Genomic DNA, 25,848 nt, shown 5'->3' on the forward strand with positions numbered 1-25,848 from the left:
AAAACAGCACGTGTGTGGCAGTCGGTGGCAGGGTACAGGTGCGCGTTTTGCACAAACTATTATATAACGCACAAGTCTAGTGTATAATACACGTCAGTCAGCAGTGTCTGATAGTGTCAGACTTCTCAGTAATTGTCGCTCCTAAAAACCAGTTAGGTTCTTATTGCGTCCGTGCTTGCATTTAAAAACAGCACGTGTGTGGCAGTCGGTGGCAGGGTACAGGTGCGCGTTTTGCACAAACTATTATATAACGCACAAGTCTAGTGTATAATACACGTCAGTCAGCAGTGTCTGATAGTGTCAGACTTCTCAGTAATTGTCGCTCCTAAAAACCAGTTAGGTTCTTATTGCGTCCGTGCTTGCATTTAAAAACAGCACGTGTGTGGCAGTCGGTGGCAGGGTACAGGTGCGCGTTTTGCACAAACTATTATATAACGCACAAGTCTAGTGTATAATACACGTCAGTCAGCAGTGTCTGATAGTGTCAGACTTCTCAGTAATTGTCGCTCCTAAAAACCAGTTAGGTTCTTATTGCGTCCGTGCTTGCATTTAAAAACAGCACGTGTGTGGCAGTCGGTGGCAGCGTCAGGCTCCACGTTGTCCCTGGATAGAGACGTGCATGAGGGCCTCAAAACATTGTTCCCATTGCAAAGGAGTGGGTCTCCTGTCGTTGTAATGTCCATTCTGCAAAGAATGGGCGAAAAAATTTACCACTGGGGGTATACCTGAAACAAAGGCCTAAGTATTGCAATTTGTAACGGTCATCATCATGGTGGCGCATGAGGAGAAGGAGGAGCAGTCCAGCGATTAGCCAAACTCCAGAAGTGTGTACCCATGGGTGAGTGGAGGTACATGGCAAACTTTAAATTCCGCTCTCATTTGCTGGTGGTGTGGTGAAGTCTGGCCCAATCCAACCCTTGTTCATCTTGATCAGAGTCAGCTTGTCAGCATTTTCAGTTGACAGGCGGGTGCGTTTATCTGTAATGATTCCACCTGCGGCACTAAAAACACGCTCTGACAAAACGCTAGCAGCAGGGCAGGCCAGGCCTTCCAAGGCGTAGAGAGCCAATTCATGCCACGTGTCCAGCTTGGATACCCAATAATTGTAAGGCACAGAGGAATGTCGGAGTACAGTTGTTCGATCTGCAAGGTACTCCTTCAGCATCTGGGCAAACTTAGGATTTCTTGTGGCACTACCCCGCACCTCAGGGGCTGTGGTACGTGAGGGGCTGAGAAAACTGTCACACATCTTAAAGACTGTTCCCCTACCTCTGGCGGATTGGACTTGTGCCTCTCTCGGCTGTACGCCTCGGTTGTCCACTGATTCATGACCTATGCCGCTAGCGTTTTGTGAGGGGAATGCTTTGCCTACTTCCGTGACTATGGCCTTCTGGAACTGCTGCATTTTGCCTGACCTCTCCGCCTCGGGAATAAGAGACATAAAGTTCTCCTTTTAGCGTGGGTCTAACAGTGTTACCAACCAGTAATGATTGTCGGCCAAGATGTTCTTAACGCGAGGGTCACGAGACAGGCAGCTTACCATAAAGTCAGCCATGTGTGCCAGACTCTTAACAGCCATCACTTCAGTATCCTGACCGACACGATGACTGAACATGCTGTCCTCCTCCTCCTCATCATCTACCCTGTCCTCTGGCCAGCCACGCTGAACCGAGGATATGACTGCATGTCATATCCTCAATTTGGCCAGAGAGTTGCTCCATGTCTTCATCCTCCTCCTCGTCATAGTCCTCCACTGCACGTTGTGATGAGACGAGGCTGGGCTGTGTGTTATCATCACCCACACCCACTACTGTTTCTTGCTGAAACTCATCGCGCTCCGCCTGCAATGCATCATGTTTGTTTTCTGAGCAGAGACCATTTTAGAAGGCAGAGAAGCGGTATGGTGACGCTAATAATGTCGTCATCGCCGCTCACCATCTTGTTGTAGTCCTCAAAGTTTTGGCGGATGGTGCATAGGTCGGACATCCATCTCCACTCCTCAGGTGTTATGTGTGGAGTTTGACCCATTTCCCGACGGCTTAGGTGATGCAGGTACTCAACAACTGCCCTCTTCTGCTCACATATCCTGACCAACATGTGCAGAGTTGAATTCCAACGCGTGGGGACATCACACACCAGTCTGTGTGCCGGAAGATGCAAACGGCGTCTTAAGGCGGCAAGGCCGGCTGAAGCAGTAGGTGACTTTCGAAAATGTGCAGACAGGCGGCGAACTTTTACCAGCAGATCAGACAGCTCTGACTATGACTTTAGAAACCGCTGAACCTCGAGGTTGAGCACATGGGCCAAGCATGGAACATGTGTCAGCTGGCCTCGCCTCAAAGCCGCCACCAGGTTCCGGCCATTGTCACACACCACCTTTCCTGGCTTTAGGTTCAGAGTTGTGAGCCAGTGATCTGCCTGCTGTTTCAGAGCTGTCCACACCTCTTCTGCATTGTGGGGTTTGTCACCTATGCAGATTAGCTTCAGCACTGCCTGTTGCCGCTTCGCCGAGGCAGTGCTGCAGTGCTTCTGTGTCGCCCTGGACAAGCCAGGGGCCACAGAGCACAACACTTAAACACCCCACACTCCCTGCAGGCATATCATAGTCAAAACACAAAATCCTTGTTGCCTTCCCCAGGGGCTGTTGTCCACACCAGGGTGTGGAGCCAGGCGGTTGGTCTCCACCCACCGAGGAGGAGGGAAAACACAGGCAGTGAGAGTTAAGCTAAGGAAGTGGAAGGAGGAAAGTAGTAGAGAGGAGAAAAGTGACAGCAAAGAGCCTGAAGTTGGTCCGGGTGTGTGGCCTGGACAGGACAGCAAGGTTGGCAGGATGTGGTGACCGTCTGCAGTGGAGGCCGATTGGAGTCTGCCGTAAGGACCGTGGACGGGTGGTGACCCGGCCGTACCGGACCGGTATACAAAGCGAAGCCAGCACCATTGGCAGAGGACTTTCGGATCCCGGCAAGGCTTGGTGTCGCCGTGAATTTGCCAAATCCGTTATTGAAGGGGACCTCAGGGTTTCCAAACAGCCAAGTCCAGATAGAAGGCAACCGTACAACCGTGAAGGGGAGACACAGCCACCGGCAAGGGCAACCGTCTCCCAGGGCCAGCGCCTGTGGGCAAAAGGGGCTCCTCCGGCCCATATCCAGGTCAGGGAGCGGGTTACCGTTGGGAAACCATCACTACCAACACTTAACTTCGGTGCAGGGAGAGACAGTCATCACTAACCTGCAGGGAGGAACAACCGCAGCCGTCCGAGTGACCTGTCCATCCAGCCACTTGTTTTACCCTGAACTGTGTCATCATCATTGGGCTGAGTGAGTACCTCCGTGCCGTGCGGCACAGCGCTGCCCCTGCGACCATGCACTTCATCAGGCCCCGCAACCCGCCTGTCATCCATCTCTACCCCATCACCAGGCCCCGGGACAACCAACCCCCCTACCCACGTAGGGGAGAAATAACAACAAAGCTGCTCCCTGTCACAGGCTCCCGGGATCCCCGTCCAGAGCAGCGGTGGTGTCCACACAATCACCACAACCGTGGGTGGCGTCACGGACAATATCCCCAAAACCCAAACCACCCCTTTTCACTCACGGGCGAGTAGCGCCGCTCGAGTCCCCGGGATCCGGCCATCGCTCGAGCCAACGAGCAGCAGCAGCCGTAGAGCTGCGTCAGCCGGACCCGAGCAGTGGGAGAGCGCACCGTCCCCTCCTCCGCCAGCGACACTTACAGCTTGGGACTGGTGTGGAGGGTAAAGTGGATCAGGATGCGCAGGAGGAGGAGGAGGCTGAGGAGCATGACATTCCGGAGCTGTAGAGTGTGTGTGAAACCCTGACTGAGGTAGGGCCTGCAAAACTTGGTGTGTGAAGGACGTATTCCGTCCCTCGCTCAGACTGGGTCCCAGCTTGCACAATATTAACCCAGTGTGACGTCAACGAGATGTAGCGGCCTTGCCCACATGCACTTGTCCACGTGTCTGTGGTTAGGTGGACTTTGGCTGAAACAGCGTTGTTCCGGGCACGTGTGATGTTTTGTGACACGTGGTTAGTTATGCAATGCGGGGACGGCACACAGGGAGAAATAGTGGCGGCTGTGGACCGAGTAACGTGGGACAGCTGCCACCATCAGTTCGCGGAATGCTTCTGTCTCAACCAGCCTAAAAGGCAACATTTCCAGCGCAAGCAGTCGCGAAATGTTAGCATTTAGAACTGTGGCATGTGGGGTGTTGGCAGTGTATTTGCGCCTGCGCTCAAAGGTTTGCTGAATGGATAACTGAACGTTGCGCTGGGACAAGGACGTGCTTGATGATGGTGTTCTTTCTGCGTAGGCAACTGCAGGTGCAGGAGTGGAGGAGGCTTGTTCGCAGGCAGCATGGACAGGGGATTGGCTCGCATGCACAACCAGCGAAGACGTAGCAGTGACATCAGCAAGCACTGCTCCTCGACTCTGTTGTACTTCCCACAAAGTCGGGTGCTTGGCTGACATGTGCCTGATCATGCTGGTGGTGGTCAGGCTGCTAGTTTTGGTACCCCTGCTGATGCTGGCATGGCAGGTGTTGCAAATGGCCTTTTTAGAATCATCTGGAGCCAACTTAAAAAACTGCCAGTGTCAGAGTTCCTGGTTTTCCAGTTTTCTTTTGAAAGAGCTTGCCCTTTGTTAACATGGAGTTTTCTGTTATGTTGCCCTACTTCCTGTCCATCTGTTTAAAAGCCGCCCCTAAAGCTTAGTCCAGTGCCTGAGTATACTGCTTCCTGTGTGCTCCTGCCCTGCTGCTTTTGGTTCCTGATTGTTATTCGGATCCTCTTGGAAAACAACCGACACCGACTCTGGACTTCATCTGGTATCATCTAGCTGTACCTGGACTCCGTTTGCCGTCTTTGGTCGGAACTTCTGCCCGGTTCCTTCCGTTTAATACCACTCTGGACTCACATCACGTACAGACATTTTTCGACTTACCTATTGCCCTTTTGTGTCCCGGCTGCTGCGCATTTAGGGCTTCTGGGGTGATTGCCAGACAGTCCCTGTATAGGGGTTTGCTGTTGGTGGTCTCCCTGGGGGAGTCCGGTGCGCGGTACCGGGAATTCCCTTTCGCTCAGTCCCTGGAAGGTATTTCCTGTATTTATGTTCTACTGTGTTTTTGTTCCGTTTATGTACATATTTGCTGGTTGCATATTATAAATGTCTTGCACCAAGAACTCGTCTCTGGTTGTCATTGCCCTAACGCAATCGAAATCCTCAATACATACAATAGTATTACAGCCAGACTCGGGAAGACCTAACATTTGTACAGGCACCTTGTGTCGTGTTGTTCCGGGGAACAGTTGACTGACGTCTGCCTGGGGCCACCACTCTGCTTCTTACTGCCTGTTGTGATGCTACGCCTCCCTCCCCCTGTGCACTGCTGTCCTCGCTCTGCATATCCTCCTGCCAGGTTGGGTCAGTTACTGGATCATCCACCACGTCGTCTTCCTCTTCCGCACCCTGCTCCTCCTCCTGACTTCCTGACAATTGTGTCTCATCATCGGCCACCCCTTGTTGAGACACGTTGCCAACTTCGTGAGAACGTGGCTGCTCAAATATTTGTGCATCTGTACATACAATCTCGTCATGGCCCACTTCAACAGGAGCTGGCGAGAGGCCAGAATTTGTGAATGGAAACGTGAACGAACAGCTATTCCGAGTGTCCAAGTGTGGGATCAGTAATGTCCGTGGACGTGTACTCGGCCTGGTGGTAGGAAGGAGGATCAGGTTCTGAAATGTGCGGTGCAGTATCACGGCTACTGACACTTGACCGTGTGGAAGACAGAGTGTTTGTGGTGGTGCCAATCTGACTGGAAGCATTATCCGCTATCCAACTAACAACCTGTTGACACTGGTCTTGGTTCAAGAGGGGTGTACTGCTGCGGTCCCCAAGAATTTGGGACAGGACGTGCGAGCGACTAGATGTGGCCCTTTGTTGTGGCGAAATTAGAGCTTGCACACAACCTCGGTGTCTGCCTGCACCACCATCACGTCCACTTCCTTGTTCGTTGACAACGCCCTTGCGCATTTTGCAATGCTGTGCTGATGTGTATTCACTAGACTTGTGTGTTATATCCAAGTTTGTGCAAAACTCACACAAATGCAGCGGAAAGCTGCCACCAACAGGCACACACGTGCGGTTTTTAAATGCAAGCACGGAGGCACTAAGAACCTAACAGGTCTCTATCCAGGGACAACGTAGAGCCTCCCAATGTTTGGCTTCCCTGCCTAAGGGCTATACTATAATACACCCACTTCCTTCCAATGGGCACTTCAGGTTTACAGGCCTTCATGCACGTCTCTATCCAGGGACAACGTGGAGCCTCCCAATGTTTGGCTTCCCTGCCTAAGGGCTATACTATAATACACCCACTTCCTTCCAATGGGCACTTCAGGTTTACAGGCCTTCATGCACGTCTCTATCCAGGGACAACGTGGAGCCTCCCAATGTTTGGCTTCCCTGCCTAAGGGCTATACTATAATACACCCACTTCCTTCCAATGGGCACTTCAGGTTTACAGGCCTTCATGCACGTCTCTATCCAGGGACAACGTGGAGCCTCCCAATGTTTGGCTTCCCTGCCTAAGGGCTATACTATAATACACCCACTTCCTTCCAATGGGCACTTCAGGTTTACAGGCCTTCATGCACGTCTCTATCCAGGGACAACGTGGAGCCTCCCAATGTTTGGCTTCCCTGCCTAAGGGCTATACTATAATACACCCACTTCCTTCCAATGGGCACTTCAGGTTTACAGGCCCTCATGCACGTCTGTATGCAGGGGCATTGGTGAACCTCACAATTTAGGACTGCCCTGGCAAAGGAAAATACTACAAAGACTCACTTCCTCAAAATGGGCACATTAGACTCAAGAGGCCTTCATGTACGTCTCTTCTCAGGGACATCGGAGTGCCACACAATGTTTTCACGTAAAATCTTTCATGTATTGATCTCAAAAAGTAACATACACCAGCTCTATCTCACTATTGGGTATGTGCCCTTAACATTTCCGCCATGAAAAATCATTTTGGGGTCATTTTGGAAGGTTTTCTGGTGAGTCCGTAAAAATGGCGTAAAACGCGGACAAAATTGTTCACAGCTGTGACTTTTGAGTGATAAATGCTTCAAGGGGTCTTCCCCATGCTGTTGCCATGTCATTTGAGCACTCTTCTGAGACTTTTGTGACATTTTTAGGGTTTCTCCATGCTGCCGGGAGGTCATTTCACAAAAATACTCGGGTCTCCCATAGGATAACATTGGGCTCGTTGCTCGGGCCGAGTACACGAGTATCTTGGGAGGCTCGGCCCGAGCTTCGAGCACCCGAGCTTTTTAGTACTCGCTCATCACTAGTAAACACGCAAAAAAAATAAAATAAAAAAAGAAGACCAATACATGTAAGTATGCCTAAAAAATATTAAAAAAGACAAAAACATGTAAAAACACCCCAAAAAATTTAAAAAAGACTAAAGCATGTAAAAACACAGAAAAAAAATAAAAAAAAGATGGAAAAAAAAAAATTAAAAAAGAAAACTAAAACACGTAAAGACGGCCAAAAAAAAAATTAAGAAAAGACTAAAACACATAAACACACCGAAAAATAAATAAAAAACACTATAGCCTGCTTTACACCTTACAATTTCGCATACGATATCGTATGCGATCGTAACCGCCCCCATCGTATGTGCGGCACGTTCAATTTGTTGAACGTGCCGCACAAACGAGTAACCCCCGTCACACGTACTTACCCGTCCATACGACCTCGCTGTGGGCGGCGAACGTCCACTTCCTGAAGGGGGAGGGACGTTCGGCGTCACATCGACGTCATACAGCGGCCGGCCAATAGAAGCGGAGGGGCGGAGCTGAGCGGGACGTAAACATCCCGCCCACCTCCTTCCTTCCGCATTGCTGGCCGGGAGCCGCAGGTAAGATCTGTTCATCGTTCCCGGGGTGTCACACACTGCGATGTGCGCTACCCCGGGTACGATGAACAACCTGACCTGCAATTCTAGAGAAATGAACGACGTGCGTGCGATGAAGGTTTTACCGTTCAATCGCAATCGCACGTAGCTGTTACATGCTACAATGTAACTTACGATGCCGGATGTGCGTCACTTACGACGTGACCCCGCCAACACATCGTAAGATATATTGCAGCGTGTAAAGTGGGCTTAATACACACAAAAAAGAAATAAACAAAAAGACTAAGGCCGGTGTCACACTTGCAATTACCTTGCGCGAGTCTCGCGGTGCATCACCCGGCACGGACTCACACTCTCCTATTAGGAGCGGGTCGGTTGCATAGAGATGCATGAAACCGACCCACTCCTGTGAGCAGAGTGTGAGTCTGTGCCGGGTGATGCACCGCGAGACTTACGCGAGATACAAGCGAGGCAATCACAAGTGTGACACCGGCCTAAAACACGTAAACAAGCAAAAAAAAAATAAAAAATAAAACAAAAACCCGTAAACACACACATAAACAATTAAAAAAGAATACTAAAACACGTAAACACGCACAAAAAAAATAAATAAAAAAGACAAAAATACATAAACACGTACAAAAAAAAATAAAAAAGACTAAAACACGCAAAAAATAAATTAAAAAAAGACAAACACATAAACACGCACAAAAAAATAAATAAAAAAGACTAAAACACGCGAAAAAGAAGTAAATAAAAGACTAAAACACACAAACACGCACAAATAAAAAAAGACTAAAACATGTAAACATGCACTAAAAAATAAATAAAAAAGACTAAAACTCGCAAAAAAGAAATAAATAAAAAAGACTAAAACTCGCAAAAAGGAAGTAAAAAAAAGACTAAAACACATAAACACGCACAAATAAAAAAATAAAAAAAGACTAAAACATGTAAACACGCACAAAAAAAAATAAAAAAGACTAAAACTCACAAAAAAGAAATAAATAAAAAAGACTAAAACTCGCAAAAAAGAAATAAATAAAGACTAAAACAAGTAAACACGCACAAAAAATAAACAAAAAAGACTAAAACATGCAATAAATAAATTAGAAAAGACTAAAACACGTAAACACGCACCAAAAAATAAATAAAAAAACTAAAACACGTAAACATGCAAAAAAAAATTAAAAAAGCCAAAAACTTGTAAACACATAAAAAATTAAAAAAGAAGACTAAAACAAGCAAACACACCCAAAAAAAATTAAAAAAGACTAAAACACATAAACACACACTAAAAATAAATAAAAAAGTCTAAAACACGCTAAAAAAAAACTTAAAACACAAACGCAAAAAAAATAAAAAGGAAAACAAAAAAATTCAAATAATATACGCAAACAGACATAAAACTGCAAAAATGTACAAAAACATGAAAAAGTACATGGTACACAATGAAAAAAGAGATATCATAAGTTAAAATAATTGATAAATATGCTTTATATACACAAATTAAAAAATGCACAAAAAGATACAAAAATACACATCATACATAATGAAAAAAAGAGTTTTCAGAGGTTAAAATAACTGATACAAATATAGACAAAACAGCATAAAAATGTACAAAAATATAAAGAAATATGGAAAGTTGGACACAGAATATATTTACATGCACAAAAAACTATGCACAATACATAAAAAAACTACAAAGTGTGCAAAAATTCCTGAAAAATATGCAAAAGATGCACCCAAAATATACAAAAATATACATAAAAAAACTAGTAATTGAACAAAAAAGGTAAACAAAATAGGGATAGAAAGATAAAAAAAAATATGCAAAATGTGGAAAAATATGAAGTAATGTTCAAACATAAATGCAAAATGTGGAGATACGCACAAAAATGTGCAATAAGGTTTACATAAATATACATAAAATGCACAAAAGACTAAAAACCCAAAAATAAATTAAAAAATGTAAAAATATACAAAAAAACCCCTCAAAACATTCCCCAAAATCAATGATCTTTGTGTGATGTCAGGCTAGGGGCCTCCATGGCGGGTGCAGACGATCTCCATATGTCCCTGGTGCACTGAGGCGCTGCCCGTTGGGGCGTTCTGCGCCCGTTCTGCGCCATTCATACTCTACTTAAACAGAAAAAGCGAGTTACTAATTACTAAGCGGGCGAGGAACGCGTCCAGTGCATTGTGGGGTAATTGCAGATCTTAACAGCTTGAACGTCAACATAATAAGTGGCTTGTTTTCTGCAGTAAGTGGACTTGGAAATAATGCAGCTATTACCGGGACGCTCTGATAAGCCGCCAGCACAAGACTGATGAATGCGCCGCTTTTCTTTGGCCTATTCACTTGGCTTTCATGAGTTGATTACAATGAACAAAGAGGCGTTAGGCAAAAGGCTGCAAATTAGGTGATGCAGGGCATCAGCTGCACGCTGCGCTGCCATTGGCTGGGCCTGTAATCCTGTTTGGTTCAATCCCGCCAGAAATTGTTGTGTTATGCTGTTTCTAGCTACTGACATGAATGGCCGGGTCACTGCCTCCCACAATGTCAGTACACTCATCTCCTGCTGTAGTCACCAGCCTGATCTGATTGGTTACTGTCTGCTCTTTTTCCGCCCACTTTATAACACCTCTCCTCACGGTTATCATTACCTTGAACAGTTGTGTTCTTTCTCCGTCCACTTCATCATTTATGTTTTGCTGCTTTCATCATCCCTTTAATCTGATTGGTTACAGAATGTTCTATTACCATTTCTTTTATAACTGCTGTCATTAGTCTTTTCATCTGATTGGTTATAGTGTGTTCTATGCCCGCCTACTTCACAGCTCCTTTTCTAGTGCCCTTGGTCTGATTGGTTAAAGTGTGTTCTATCCCCGCCTACTTCACAGCTCCTTTTCTAGTGCCCTTGATCTGATTGGTTAAAGTGTGTTCTATCCCCGCCTACTTCACAGCTCCTTTTCTGCTGCCCTTGATCTGATTGGTTAAAGTGTGTTCTATCCCCTCCTACTTCACAGCTCCTTTTCTGCTGCCCTTGATCTGATTGGTTAAAGTGTGTTCTATCCCCGCCTACTTCACAGCTCCTTTTCTGCTGCTCTTAATCTGATTAGTTATAGTGTGTTCTATCCCCTCCTACTTCACAGCTCCTTTTCTGCTGCCCTTGATCTGATTGGTTATAGTGTGTTCTATCCCTGCCTACTTCACAGCTCCTTTTCTGCTGCCCTTGATCTGATTGGTTATAGTGTGTTCTATCCCCACCTACTTCATAGCTCCTTTTCTGCTGCTCTTGATCTGATTGGTTAAAGTGTGTTCTATCCCCGCCTACTTCACAGCTCCTTTTCTGCTGCCCTTGATCTGATTGGTTAAAGTGTGTTCTATCCCCGCCTACTTCATAGCTCCTTTTCTGCTGCTCTTGATCTGATTGGTTAAAGTGTGTTCTATTCTCACCTACTTCACAGCTTTTTTCCTGCTGCTCCCATAATTCCCTTGATCTGATTGGTTACTTTGTGCTCTATCTCCTACTCGTCAGCTCCTTCTCTGCTGCCCTTCATCTGATTGGTTACAGTGTGTTCTAGCCCCTCATAATTCCCTTGATCTGATTTGCTTACAGAGTGTTCTATCCCCTAATACCTCAAAAGGTGTTCTATACTTCTAGGTGTTCAATGTATGTAAAGCGCTGTAGAATTAAGAATTAATTGATCTCATTGGTTAGAGTATTATATCCCCTCCTATTTCACAACTCCTTTTCTACTGCCCTTGATCTAATTGGTTATTCTATTCAGTCTACTTCACAGATCCTTTTGATTGGTTACAGTGTGTTCTATCCCCGCCTACTTAACCGCTCCTCTTCTGTAGCTGTCATCATCCTTTGACCTGATTGGTTACATTGTGTTTTTGTGTCACCCTGGGCAAGCCAGGGGACACAGGTCACACACCACCACACCCTACATCCCAGTTAGGAACACCAAAGCTAACCAAAAATCCTTGTTGCCTTCCTCTAGAGGCTGATGATACACACCAGGGGGTGGGCCAGGCGGTTGGCTCCGCCCACCGAGGAGTTCACAGCTCTGGAGGCAGGAAGTACCAGGCAGATTAGCCCAGGCAGGGCTTGAGTGAAGTGCAGATAAGCTAGGGGAGTGAAGGAGTAAACAGCTAAGTGAAAGTGAAGGAAGAAAAGTAGTAAAGGAGGAAAGCAAGAGTGGTGACAGAACAGAAAGAGTGTGCAAAAGCCTGAAGTAGTCCAGCTGTGTGCAGGACAGGTCAGCAAGGTCAGCAACGGCGGTGACTGTCTGGAGGGGGACCGTTTGGAAGTTCCTGGAAGGACCCCGGAGGCTGTGTGCCCGGCGGTCTGGAGCAGTGTTCCGAAGGACAGTCAGCACCAGGGCAGGGGCCTCTCGGACCCCGGCAAGGCTTGGAGTCGCCAGAATTTGCCAAATCCGTCAGTGAAGGGGACGCAGATCCCCCAACAACCAAGTCCCGATTGAAGGCAACAGCCCAGCCAGTGTAAGAGAGACACCGCCACCGCCAAGGCACCAGTTTCTCAGGGCCAGCGCCTGTGGGCAAAGAGTAGAGCTCCTCCGGTCCAGCTTGAAGCCGGGGAGCGGGTTACCGGTGGGGACCCATCGCAACCAACAAGTACACAAAGGTGCTAGGAAGAGGGACATCACCGTCACCTACTGGGAGAGCAAGTGCAGCCGTCCGTGGGACCGTCTTACCAGCCGTTTGGTTTACCGTAAAAACTGTGTCAACGTCTCAGGCTGATTGAGTACCACAGTGCCGCAAGGCACAGCGCTGCCCCCGCGTCCCTGCGCCCACCAGGCCCTGCACCTCCCAAGCCATCACCGGGCCCCGGGATCACCGACCCCTACCCACGGAGGGGCAACACAACACCTAGCTGCTCCGCATCACCATCCCCGGGACCCCCGTATTGAGCAGCGGTGGTGAAATCACCACAACCGTGGGTGGCGTCACGGACAATAAACAATCCCCACACCCAACACCCCCCTTTCACTCACGGGCGAGGAGTGCCGCTTGAGAACCCCCGGGATCCGGCCTACAGCTTGAGCCACCACTGAGCAGCGGCCGCCGGACCCGAGCAGAAGGGGGTGAGCGTAGTGTGCTGACACCCTCCTCCCCGCCCGCGACATTTTCTCCCCATGTACTCCATGTTTGGGGCTCAGAATCCAACAGGGTTCCCCGTGATTGAAAAATGAGGGGCTTTTCATACTCTGAACTTTCTTGTTAGTTTGACATTGTAAATCTTTTGGTTAAACTTGATGGATTTGTCTTTTTTTCATCTGTATTAACTATGTAGCTAAGCAGGCTTCCCTACCAAGTGTAGCTATTCGTGTACAACTCCCGTCCACTATTTGGGGTGGTGGGTTGGTCCAGCGTCGAGGGCACAGTTACCCCTTTAGGGTCAGCATTAATAGTTGACAGTGTCCCTTTAAGTATATTCCGCACGGCCTCGACTCCGCACCGTATCTTGACAAGTTTACTGCTTGAAACAAAGTTTTCTTAAGTCTTCTGAGAAATCTTCTTCCCATATCAACAGAAATGAGGACAAACGGATACCAGGAGTAAAAAAAAAAATCCCATCCCCACAAGAGCAAGGAGAATGGCAATCAGCCGTGACAGCGAACGACGACGAGCCGCCGAGGCAGAAAATAACCACAATAGCTTGATTGCTGAGACTATAGAACAAGGCTCGGAAAATCAATACAATGGCCATTCAGATATATATTGGGAAATAATACCGCTCATTATGTGCTCGCCGCCCGGCGCCAATCACTGTGATTAGCACTAATTGTTCAGGCAACACCATATTCTGTGGCGCTGTACAAGTATTATCTAATGACTGTAATACTCAATACAGGAATCATGGGGGGATCCGAACATTGTATCCAGAGGTAGAGCCTGGAGCACGAGGGCCCCCATCCCAAAACTGACACCTGACCAACACTGTCCCCATAGCAAGGGGAGCTGGGACCCCACCAATCTGATATTGAGATGCAATCATAAGGATCGGTATAGCTTTAACACTAGAAGTCCCAGAGAGGTGTCACCACTATGGGGGTACTGGTGCTGTCCCCACTATGGGGGCACTGGTGCTGTCACCATGACGGGGGCACTGGTGCTGTCACCATGACGGGGGCACTGGTGCCGTCACCACTATGGAGGCACTGGTGCCGTCACCACTATGGGGGCACTGGTGCTGTTCCACTATGGGGGCACTGGTGCTGTTCCACTATGGGGGCACTGGTGCTGTTCCACTATGGGGGTGTCGCGGGCGGGGAGGAGGGTGTCAGCACACTACGCTCACCCCCTTCTGCTCGGGTCCGGCGGCCGCTGCTCAGTGGTGGCTCGAGCTGTACGCCGGATCCCGGGGGTTTCTCGAGCGGCACTCCTCGCCCGTGAGTGAAAGGGGTTGTTGGGTGTGGGGATTGTTTATTGTCCGTGACGCCACCCACGGTTGTGGTGATTTCACCACCGCTGCTCAATATGGGGATCCCGGGGATGGTGATGCGGAGCAGCCAGGTGTTGTGTTGCCCCTCCGTGGGTAGGGGTTGGTGATCCCGGGGGCCGGTGACGGTTTGGGAGGTGCAGGGCCTGGTGGGCGCAGGGACGCGGGGGCAGCGCTGTGCCTTGCGGCACTGTGGTACTCACTCAGCCTGAGACGTTGACACAGTTTTTACGGTAAACCAAACGGCTGGTAAGACGGTCCCACGGACGGCTGCACTTGCTCTCCCGGTAGGTGACGGTGATGTCCCTTTTCCTAGCACCTTTGTGTACTTGTTAGTTGCGATGGGTCCCCACCGGTAACCCGCTCCCCGGCTTCAAGCTGGACCGGGGGAGCTCTACTCTTTGCCCGCAGGCGCTGGCCCTAAGAAACTGGTGCCTTGGCGGTGGCGGTGTCTCTCTTACACTGGCTGGGCTGTTGCCTTCAATCGGGACTTGGTTGTTGGGGGATCTACGTCCCCTTCACTGACGGATTCGGCAAATTATGGCGACTCCAAGCCTTGCCGGGGTCCGAGAGGCCCCTGCCCTGGTGCTGACTGTCCTTCGGAACACTGCTCCAGACCGCCGGGCACACAGCCTACGGGGTCCTTCCAGGAACTTCCAAACGGTCCTCCTGTGTCCTGCACACAGCTGGACTACTTCAGGCTTTTGCACACTCCTTCTGTTCTGTCACCACTCTTGCTTTCCTCCTTTACTACTTTTCTTCCTTCTACTTTCACTTAGCTGTTTACTTTAGCCCTGTCTGGGCTACTCCTCCACTCCTTCCACTTCCTCCTCCTAAACTCATCTGACACAAGAACATTGAACCAAGGCACATCTCGCATCAAAAATCAACGCCACTCCATATGGCACATAATATTAAGAAGAAGAAAAAATGGAGCTTACAAGGCTATTGCAAAAATATCCAAATTTTTATTATACAAAATTCATATTATATTAAAATCGTTACGATCAGTATAGAAAAGGTACATATACGGTGCTTACATAGGGAAAAAGGTGAATTACCACACATAAATGGGAGAGCAAAGGTGATAACACCCCAAATAAGCATGAAGGGACAAAGGGTCATAAGTGAATATAGATGGCTGGCTAGTGACTATGGCATCTCTGTCTTGATAATAACCATAATTCTATGTAGCCCCATCAGCATAAATCTATAAGGCAGGACAGAGATTTGCCAAATATCAAGCTAAACATAACAAAAAGTCACAGAATGACCAACAAGTATGGCGCCCTCACCCTGGCTGGACACATAAAGTAGTGTAGCCAAATCGGCATATGTCCGTTAAATGTCGGATAGGGATCGCCGAAAAAAAGCCAGTCACATGAAAAAGACCCTAAGAACCCATAACTTACACATGGTTAAGAAGAGGGGCAAGCACCAGAGCGTCCCAGGACAGTGCCACGAGCCTTCCTACGCGCGTTTCGCACGGATTACATCTGCTGGCTTCATCAGGGAAGGTATACGGCAATTGCCGTTCAAGGACCTTATAACGGAAGTCGCTAGACTTCATTGGGCAGCCCATGACCTGGAAAATGCGTCCCAGCCAATCGGATCCCCGCCGACGCGCACGCGCACCGCGCGCCCAACATCACACGCCCCTCAGCCGCCCAATGGGAGAGGGAGCCCGGAGCAGAAGAACACATGCTCCAAAGCCACCCCCATCCACAAAGGACAGCCAAGGGGCGGGCAAGGAAGGCGAGCGGCGCGCGCGGGTCACGGAAATCAGAGGGCGGGACACAGCTCCCAGCTAGAGTCCGTCAATCAGCCATCAGGTTGCCATGGGCCCTGTTTTTATTTTTCAGTGTTCCTAATTTAATTCTTTTGCCTTCATAGGACCTTGTCTAGTTATTATCCATTGTGGTTGACATTTTGGACTTGGACCAGACATCGATTTTCTTGGAGAAATTGTTTGTATATGATTCCTTTACGATATGGACGTACTGTCATCTTAAGAAGATCCTTTCATAATAATCTCCTGCCCTCTGGTTTTATGTAATATGCTTGATGCCATTGTTATCTTATTTCCTGTGGTTTTACCTATAGGATGGCAAGGATACTTATGTAATGTTCACATTTTTCAATTCCAGCTATTAGTCTGTCCCGCCCTCTGGTTGCTGTGCGCGCTCCCATCGCGCGGTTTGTGTCCTCGCTGCCAGCCCGGCGTTCCTCATGGTGGGGGCGGATGCTGCGGACCCCTGGGCCCGGGGGTCCGCAGCGTCCCCCCTCACTGGACTGCCGGGGGCGTGGTGCGGACTCTTGCCGTGCTTTGTCGTGCGCGCCGCCATGGCAACCTGATGGCTGATTGACGGACTCTAGCTGGGAGCTGTGTCCCGCCCTCTGATTTCCGTGACCCGCGCGCGCCGCTCGCCTTCCTTGCCCGCCCCTTGGCTGTCCTTTGTGGATGGGGGTGGCTTTGGAGCATGTGTTCTTCTGCTCCGGGCTCCCTCTCCCATTGGGCGGCTGAGGGGCGTGTGATGTTGGGCGCGCGGTGCGCGTGCGCGTCGGCGGGGATCCGATTGGCTGGGACGCATTTTCCAGGTCATGGGCTGCCCAATGAAGTCTAGCGACTTCCGTTATAAGGTCCTTGAACGGCAATTGCCGTATACCTTCCCTGATGAAGCCAGCAGATGTAATCCGTGCGAAACGCGCGTAGGAAGGCTCGTGGCACTGTCCTGGGACGCTCTGGTGCTTGCCCCTCTTCTTAACCATGTGTAAGTTATGGGTTCTTAGGGTCTTTTTCATGTGACTGGCTTTTTTTCGGCGATCCCTATCCGACATTTAACGGACATATGCCGATTTGGCTACACTACTTTATGTGTCCAGCCAGGGTGAGGGCGCCATACTTGTTGGTCATTCTGTGACTTTTTGTTATGTTTAGCTTGATATTTGGCAAATCTCTGTCCTGCCTTATAGATTTATGCTGATGGGGCTACATAGAATTATGGTTATTATCAAGACAGAGATGCCATAGTCACTAGCCAGCCATCTATATTCACTTATGACCCTTTGTCCCTTCATGCTTATTTGGGGTGTTATCACCTTTGCTCTCCCATTTATGTGTGGTAATTCACCTTTTTCCCTATGTAAGCACCGTATATGTACCTTTTCTATACTGATCGTAACGATTTTAATATAATATGAATTTTGTATAATAAAAATTTGGATATTTTTGCAATAGCCTTGTAAGCTCCATTTTTTCTTCTCCTAAACTCATCTGCCTGGTACTTCCTGCCTCCAGAGCTGTGATCTCCTTGGTGGGCGGAGCCAACCGCCTGGCCCACCCCCTGGTGTGAATCATCAGCCTCTGGAGGAAGGCAACAAGGATTTTTGGTTAGCTTAGATGTGCCTACCTGGGATGTAGGGTGTGGTGGTGTGCGACCTGTGTCCCCTGGCTTGCCCAGGGCGACACATTCCCCCTTAGCAAAATGCAGACCGTCCGCGGGCTGCCGTCCAACACCGGTTTTATTTTTCTGTAAAAGATAACATGGTAAAATAACATATGTACATTTTTAATAAATCTTCCCTTAACGGGAGGCACATTTCTTAAACGTTGCATAACGGTTCACGGTTACGGTTTCCGCTCTCTCCCACCCTAGCAACCTGGCCCTGATGCTGCCCCTAAAGCCCAGGCAGCACCCCTTGACCCACAGTCCAGCACACGGTACCCGAGCGGGATCTGTCCTTCCCTCCAGAGGGTAGCCACCGGTTCCTTTGGTGGCTGGGCCCCAGCCTGCTCTGCTGAGGGCCCTCCCTCCAACCTGCCTCTCCGGAGGCGGCATTGCGGAAACGGTAACGGCAAACAACATATTTACAAGCCACTTAACGTTTGTGGTTGCCCTGCAAGTTCACGGGCTTGTCCATGGATAGTCCTCCATGCAAAAACTTTTTAAACGGTCCCCACGGGGACAACGGTGCCGGCTCCAGCCGGTTGCAAATCACAGCAGACAATCAGGTTACGTACTCGGTAATCATTTTCTTATCATTGTTTCAACTTTTCAAACTTTTAAACAAACAAACTGTGGTGGTCCCAACGGGGACTGCTGCATCGGGCATCCGCTGCCCTACTCCGGATATTCAGCTAACGCGGCTCCATCCCCCTCCGCCAGCATATCCAACATGCACTGACATGCCTGCGGTGACAGGGGCACCCGGTACCCATTTCCACCGGTACACGGGGCATGGACGACCACTGGGGCTCCTACATAATGGGAACGCTCACTCGCTCCTTCAACTGCAACAGCGGTCCCGGAGCTGGGGCAGGAGTCATCAGCTCTTGTTCCTGCGTCAGGCGGGTTGCCGCCAGCTGCCGCAGCCTCCTGGCCTCCAGCATCCAACACTTCAGCCTCTTCTGCGGTAGCACGGAGCAGCGGATTAGGCGAGCTTACACTGAGGCGCCCCATAAGTAGCGGCAAGGGTGATGCATAGGCCGAGACTAGGCCGGGCCCCTCAGCCGCAGCGGCCGGTCCTGGTAGGACATAGGGACGTGGGTCACCAGTCGACTCTGCTACATCCATTTCCCCTCCGTACATCGGGGCAGTTGTAATCAGCTCCTCCACCTCGTTGGTCCACTGTTCCATCATCCGGAAGATCTGCTCCTGTTGACTCCGGTGGAATTGAATCACCCGGGCCTTCATCCAGGCCACGGTTCCAGGCTCAGGGTCTGGCATAGTCACGGCTGGGACTTCTGGCACCATGCTGTTAAGGGGCCGCGGTTCCAGCGGTTCCCCCTGGTGCACTTCAGGGACGTCCCGGACGTCTGTAGCCGGCTGGTCTGCCGGAGCGGCTGGGCAGGGTATCGCTACCGGTTGGGCAGGTAGCGGGCCTAATGGTGGGGCGGCAGCAGCCATTACGGGTAGCAGGGAGAGAGGTAGGGTGAGCGGAAGCCGGCCGGGCCCCTCAGCTCCAACGGCCGATCCCTCAGGAATACAGGGGCGTGGGTCGCTTACCCGCTCCTCCAAATCCTCTTCTGCCTCGCGTCTCCACATAGCAGCCACCACGTCCGCCATGTCGGTCTCCCACTCCTCCAGGAGGAGTTGCATATGAGCCTGCAGACGGTTACTCAGCAGGACGGTCCAGTCCCTCAACCACGTCGCCGTGCCGGGCGCGGGGACTTCCTCTTTGGGAGTTGGATTGTACATCTTGGCAATCGTGCCTTCCAGGAACCCAGTCAGTCTGCAGAGTCCTGGCGTCCCTGCTTTTATAGCTGCAGCTACATGCGTCCAGCCGCCATCGCGTCCCCCTTAGCTCTTTCCGGCCCCTCCTTTTTCGGGGCGGGGTTTTGGCCTTCGCGCCTCTACTACTCGAGAAGACGCTCGAGCGGGAACTTTTCGCGCCAAAGATGGCGGCTTCTGAAATTTTTCTGCCGGTACCTCCGGCGGTAACAAGGCGCACCTCTACCAGACGGCAGAGCGGTAAGATCCTGTTCGTGACGCCAAGTTGTCGCAGGCGGGGAGGAGGGTGTCAGCACACTACGCTCACCCCCTTCTGCTCGGGTCCGGCGGCCGCTGCTCAGTGGTGGCTCGAGCTGTAGGCCGGATCCCGGGGGTTTCTTGAGCGGCACTCCTCGCCCGTGAGTGAAAGGGGTTGTTGGGTGTGGGGATTGTTTATTGTCCGTGACGCCACCCACGGTTGTGGTGATTTCACCACCGCTGCTCAATACGGGGATCCCGGGGATGGTGATGCGGAGCAGCCAGGTGTTGTGTTGCCCCTCCGTGGGTAGGGGTTGGTGATCCCGGGGCCCGGTGATGGCTTGGGAGGTGCAGGGCCTGGTGGGCGCAGGGACGCGGGGGCAGCGCTGTGCCTTGCGGCACTGTGGTACTCACTCAGCCTGAGACGTTGACACAGTTTTTACGGTAAACCAAACGGCTGGTAAGACGGTCCCACGGACGGCTGCACTTGCTCTCCCGGTAGGTGACGGTGATGTCCCTTTTCCTAGCACCTTTGTGTACTTGTTGGTTGCGATGGGTCCCCACCGGTAACCCGCTCCCCGGCTTCAAGCTGGACCGGGGGAGCTCTACTCTTTGCCCGCAGGCGCTGGCCCTAAGAAACTGGTGCCTTGGCGGTGGCGGTGTCTCTCTTACACTGGCTGGGCTGTTGCCTTCAATTGGGACTTGGTTGTTGGGGGATCTACGTCCCCTTCACTGACGGATTCGGCAAATTATGGCGACTCCAAGCCTTGCCGGGGTCCGATAGGCCCCTGCCCTGGTGCTGACTGTCCTTCGGAACACAGCCTACGGGGTCCTTCCAGGAACTTCCAAACGGTCCCCCTCCAGACAGTCACCGCCGTTGCTGACCTTGCTGACCTGTCCTGCACTCAGCTGGACTCTTCAGGCTTTGCACACTCTTTCCTTCCTGTCACCACTCTTGCTTTCCTCTTTTACTACTTTTCTTCCTTCTACTTTCACTTAGCTGTTTACTTTAGCCCTGTCTGGGCTACTCCTCCACTCCTTCCACTTCCTCCTCCTAAACTCATCTGCCTGGTACTTCCCGCCTCCAGAGCTGTGAACTCCTCGGTGGGCGGAGCCAACCGCCTGGCCCACCCCCTGGTGTGAATCATCAGCCTCTGGAGGAAGGCAACAAGGATTTTTGGTTAGTTTAGATGTGCCTACCTGGGATGTAGGGTGTGGTGGTGTGCGACCTGTGTCCCCTGGCTTGCCCAGGGCGACACAGGGGCACTGGTGCTGTTCCACTATGGGGCAGTGGTGTAGTCATATTGGGGCACCAGTGCTGTCACCACTGTGGAGGCTCTGGTGCTGTCACCACTATGGGGGCTCCCATGCTGTCACCATTATAAGGGCGCTCTGGCTATCACTGGTATGGGGGCACTGAGTTGGCTCCATTTTGAAGAGAGGGTGCTGGCTCTACAATGGGGCACTGCGGCTGTCACTGTTAGGAGAAGGCTGAGTTGTCAGGCAGTGAGATGGATCTGTTATGAGGGCACTGTTGCTGTCTCCAGTATGAGGGTGTCGCGGGCGGGGAGGGCGCTGCGCTCACCACGCTCGGGTCCGGCGCTGCTGCTGCTGCTCGGTGGCTCGAGCGGTGGGCCGGATCCGGGGACTCGAGCGGCGCTTCTCGCCCGTTAGTGAATGGGGAGTAGTTTGGTTTGGGGATTTGGTCCGTGACGCCACCCACGGGTTGTGGTGAGGTTGGGCACCACTGCTGCTGGTGACGGGGATCCCGGGAGCGTTGTTAGGGAGCAGCTGAGATGTTTTCCCCCCTCCGTGGGTAGGGGGTTGGTGGTCCCGGGGCCCGGTTGAGGTGACGGGGAAGCAGGGTTGGGCAAGGTGCAGGGGGGCGCTGGAACTGCGCAGCGCGGTGCCGGACGGCACGGTAGTACTCACTCAGCCACAAACGGATGCAAGTCTCTGGTAAAACAAACGGCTGGATGGACGGGTCCCGCAGCCGGCTGCTGTGGTTTCTCCCGGACGGGTGGTGGTGGCTGCCTTTCCCTGCACCTTTTGTGTGTGTTCGGTCCCGATGGCTTCCCACCGGTAACCCGCTCCCCAGCGTGTACATGGGCTGGAGGATCCCCTTTGCCCGCAGGCTCTGGCCCTGGGAACTCTAGCTGTGGCGGTAGCTGTATTTCCCTTGTGCTGTTTGGACGGTTGCCTTCAATCGGGTCTTGGCTGTTTGGAAACCCCTGGGGTTCCGGTCACTAATGGATTTGACCTGTTTAACGGCAACTCCAAGCCTTGACGGGGTCCGCAGGCCCTGCCGGTTTGTGCTGGCTTTACTTCGCTCCCCGGTTCGGTACCGGCGGGCCACCGCCCGTCCCCGGTCCTACGGTTCCGCATCGATCTGCCTCTCCTGCAGACGGCCACCACCGTCTGACAACCTTGCTCTCGGTGCCCGGGCCACGTACCCGGACACAGTCAGTTTGCTCCTCTACTACCACTTCACTCCTCTCCTGACTCCTACTCACTTCTGACTGACTTCCTTTTCCCGCCTCCAGGACTGTGAACTCCTCAGTGGGTAGGAACAACCGCCTGGCTCCGCCCCACCTGGTGTGGACATCAGCCCCTGGAGGGAGGCAACAAGGATTTGTGTGTGACTGGTGTGCCTATCTCAGGGTGGGGGGTGTTTTGTTGTAGTATCTGTGACGACCTGGCTAGTCCAGGGCGCCACAAGGGCGCTGTGACTGTCTCCAGTATGAGGACACTGTGCCTGTCTCCAGTATGAGGGCACTGTGCCTGTCTCCATTATGAGGGCACTGTGGCTGTCTCCAGTATGAGGGCACTGTGCCTGTCTCCATTATGAGGGCACTGTGCCTGTCTCCATTATGAGGGCACTGTGGCTGTCTCCAGTATGAGGGCACTGTGGCTTTTACTGGTATTTTGACACTGTACTGGACCTGTATTAGGACAATGCTGTTACTGCTGTTATGGAGGAACTCAGCTTATTGTAATAGGGATGCTGTCACTATTACCCCGACATTATGGCTGGAACACTGGATGAACACTTTCATACTATACAGACACTAGGCTGGCGCTAATTTATGGACACCGTGATTGGCAATATTATACAGACATTATAGCTGGAACAGCTCAACAAGTGCTTACCTGCCCCAGCCAACTGCCGCCCGCGTCCTCCTCACCTCTGTGACTGTTACCTGCAGCAGTGTGATTAGGTCGCAGATTGATGACCTCATCACGCTGCTGCACGCACCGGCACCCTGCTCTTCCCCACTGACCGTGCCTCCAGTCCAGCATATGACTAATTTGCATGCTTCACCCTTTTGCATGCAAATTAGCCATGCCGGGCCCCTCTACTGCGGCTGTGACTGGGGACCGGTGAAGAGGAGGGCCCGGCTGGCCTCTGGCTTAATAAAGCTAAGTAATTACCCCGGGCCCGGATGGGCCTTCCTCTTCACTGGGCCCCATACACCAGTCATGGTTGTAATGCCCTGACGGCGGCCCTGGCTGGAACTAGAATAGGGACTCTGGCACTACAATGCAGATACCATTGCTGGCACTGCCATGTGGATATTGTGGCTGAACTACTATACAGACATTGCAGCAGGTACTATTATATGGACACTTCGTGGCACTACTGTACAGACCCTGCGGCTTTATATTAGGGGGGCACTCTAGCTCTTTTAGGGGTGCGCTATTGCTCCCACGTTTGCCCTCTTATGACTGATATTTCGTGGATTGTTGTTCGCCGGGTGTGACATTACTCACTGACCGGGATCTGTCACCATGGTTCGCACAGAGGCAATTGGGGAGGGGGGGGGTTGTGACCCCTTCGATGTTCCGGATTGACCTGCGCTCTCTTTCTCCTAGGATGATGGAATACTCTCTGGACGGACACAACGTCAGCCTGTCTGCCATCCGTACTGTCCGAGTGTTACGGCCGCTAAGAGCCATTAATAGAGTCCCAAGTAAGTACGAGATCTGTCTGTAAGGGGCACTGTTATTACTGCAGGGGGGAGGGGGGGTCAGCACTGCCAGAGTCACACCTATATGATTATGATACTGATGATATGATTATGATACTGAGCACCAAGTCCTCTGCATAGACAGAAAGTTTAATGATACATTTCTAGCTGCCTGCAGTCACCACCAGAGGGAGCTAGGGAGCTTACTGCTCATGAGGAAGCCAGCAGCAAGTGTTCTATTTACCTACTGTGCCCCCGCAGGGGAAAGAAGGTATTACACATTTTCCACTGAAATCATATATATTAGGTTTGGATGATTAATATGAATTCCCTTCATAGCAGAGTTAATCAATTCCATTAGAAAAGTGATTACCACCCCCCCCACCTCCCCCTGCCCAAAACCAATTACAGGAACAGACCAGTGGGATGATGAAAATCTGCGGAGGACGTCACCTAAAAATGTCCAGATGTGAAGGACATCAGTGACTATATGAGACGGAAACAGGCTGAAAATGAAGACAGTATAAGACTGTAGTCACGGGAGCGCCACCTACAGGCGGGAAAGAGAAAGTATCTACGTAACAGATATATAACGTTCCAAAAATAATAAAAGTTATGGTTCTTGGAAGAAGGGGAGGATATTAATCTGGAAGCACAAAAATTAAAAAATATCAAGGGTTTAAAGGGGGCTCAGCAATTTTAGTTAGAGGTGCAATACCACAGATCACCTGTAGTCAGGGGTGGCGCTGTTTTGGGAGAAATAAGCCATGTTTTAATAATAGTGGACAACTCCTTTAATAAATGACATAGTGATGAAATGTAACAGCACTGTCCCTTTAAATGGACCCATTTGTTGAATGGGAAAAAAAGCCGAACTGCTGACACGTACGTTAAAATGTCACTCTGTCTCTCTGCTCCGCTCCATTATATCACTCTCTTACTGCGCTAAGTGACTAGTAGACGCCAGATGCTCCAATCAGGCATCACCCAAATCCCATTGTGATCTATCAAGGGGGCATTAAAGTCTACAGGAACCTATTAGGCCGCATTACCAATGTATGCATTTAAAGGGGTCGTCAGAATTTCGAAAACACCAGGGGGGCAAAGGTGATAGTCACCCCCAGACCCTAAATCCTGCCAGGAAATCTTTAAAACTATACATGACGCATACTAGAAGAGCGGCGAACTCTCTGGAGGATTCAAGTCTCCATGTAATACTTCATCTCCCCTGCGGGGGCACTGCAGGAAAATGGAACACTTGCTGCTGCAGCTGATCGCTGGGATTCCCAATGATCAGCTATTTTTTAGAGGAAAGGTGAGAACCTAATCCCGGAGGATGGTGGTAGTAGTCCAATTCATGGGCAGCATTTTTCTCTTTTTAATTCATGTACATAGACGGTCTGTGTCTGTTATTAATAGTAATTGTATCAGGCCATTAATGGAACAGATCTTGGCCGGTCGGAGGACCGCCGCGCGTTTCGCCAGTGCGGGGGCGTACGGATTTAGAACAGCTTATATTGTTTATTTTGTGTTTGGCTTATTAAAGATATTTGTTTTCCTGCTTTTTAATGTTTGGTCGTCATGGTGCTCAATCCGGGATAAAAAAATATTGAGTTTTCTGCTGAAAAACATTCACAAGTTACTTGTATGTACGGAAAATTCCTTTATTCTGCTCATCCTGATCCTCCTGGTTCAGGGCGATAAACAAAATATCACGTTTTAGGCTGAAAAACATTCACAAGGTTTATATATGTATGAAATATTACTTTATTCTGCTCATCCTGATCTCTCCTGATTCAGGCATATTCGAAAGATTCCAACCAGAGGTTATATATGTTTGATAGATTGGGAGACCCCAAAATCAGAAGAACCCCGCTATCTGGCATTGAAACATTACCAAAACAGTACTTTCTTCTTCCCCTCCCTTGCTTGATTACTGTCAGACACTACTGTTTGCCCCAACCCCACCAAGACCTGTCCTGCAAAACTTAAAAAG

General features: G+C 50.4%; 1 protein-coding gene across 3 annotated transcripts in view; it reads left to right on the plus strand.

The window, feature by feature from the left end:
* Nucleotides 1–25,848, plus strand: part of CACNA1H (calcium voltage-gated channel subunit alpha1 H) — a 300,253-nt gene that overhangs the window by 48,274 nt on the left and 226,131 nt on the right. For all 3 annotated transcript variants that reach the window (XM_075318332.1, XM_075318334.1, XM_075318333.1), the window contains one exon: nucleotides 23,758–23,855. In XM_075318332.1, the coding sequence (XP_075174447.1) occupies nucleotides 23,758–23,855 (98 nt within the window). The remainder of the gene's footprint in view (nucleotides 1–23,757; nucleotides 23,856–25,848) is intronic.

This window comes from Anomaloglossus baeobatrachus, chromosome 7 (genome assembly GCF_048569485.1).
Source record: "Anomaloglossus baeobatrachus isolate aAnoBae1 chromosome 7, aAnoBae1.hap1, whole genome shotgun sequence".
Classification (NCBI taxonomy): Eukaryota; Metazoa; Chordata; class Amphibia; order Anura; family Aromobatidae; genus Anomaloglossus; species Anomaloglossus baeobatrachus.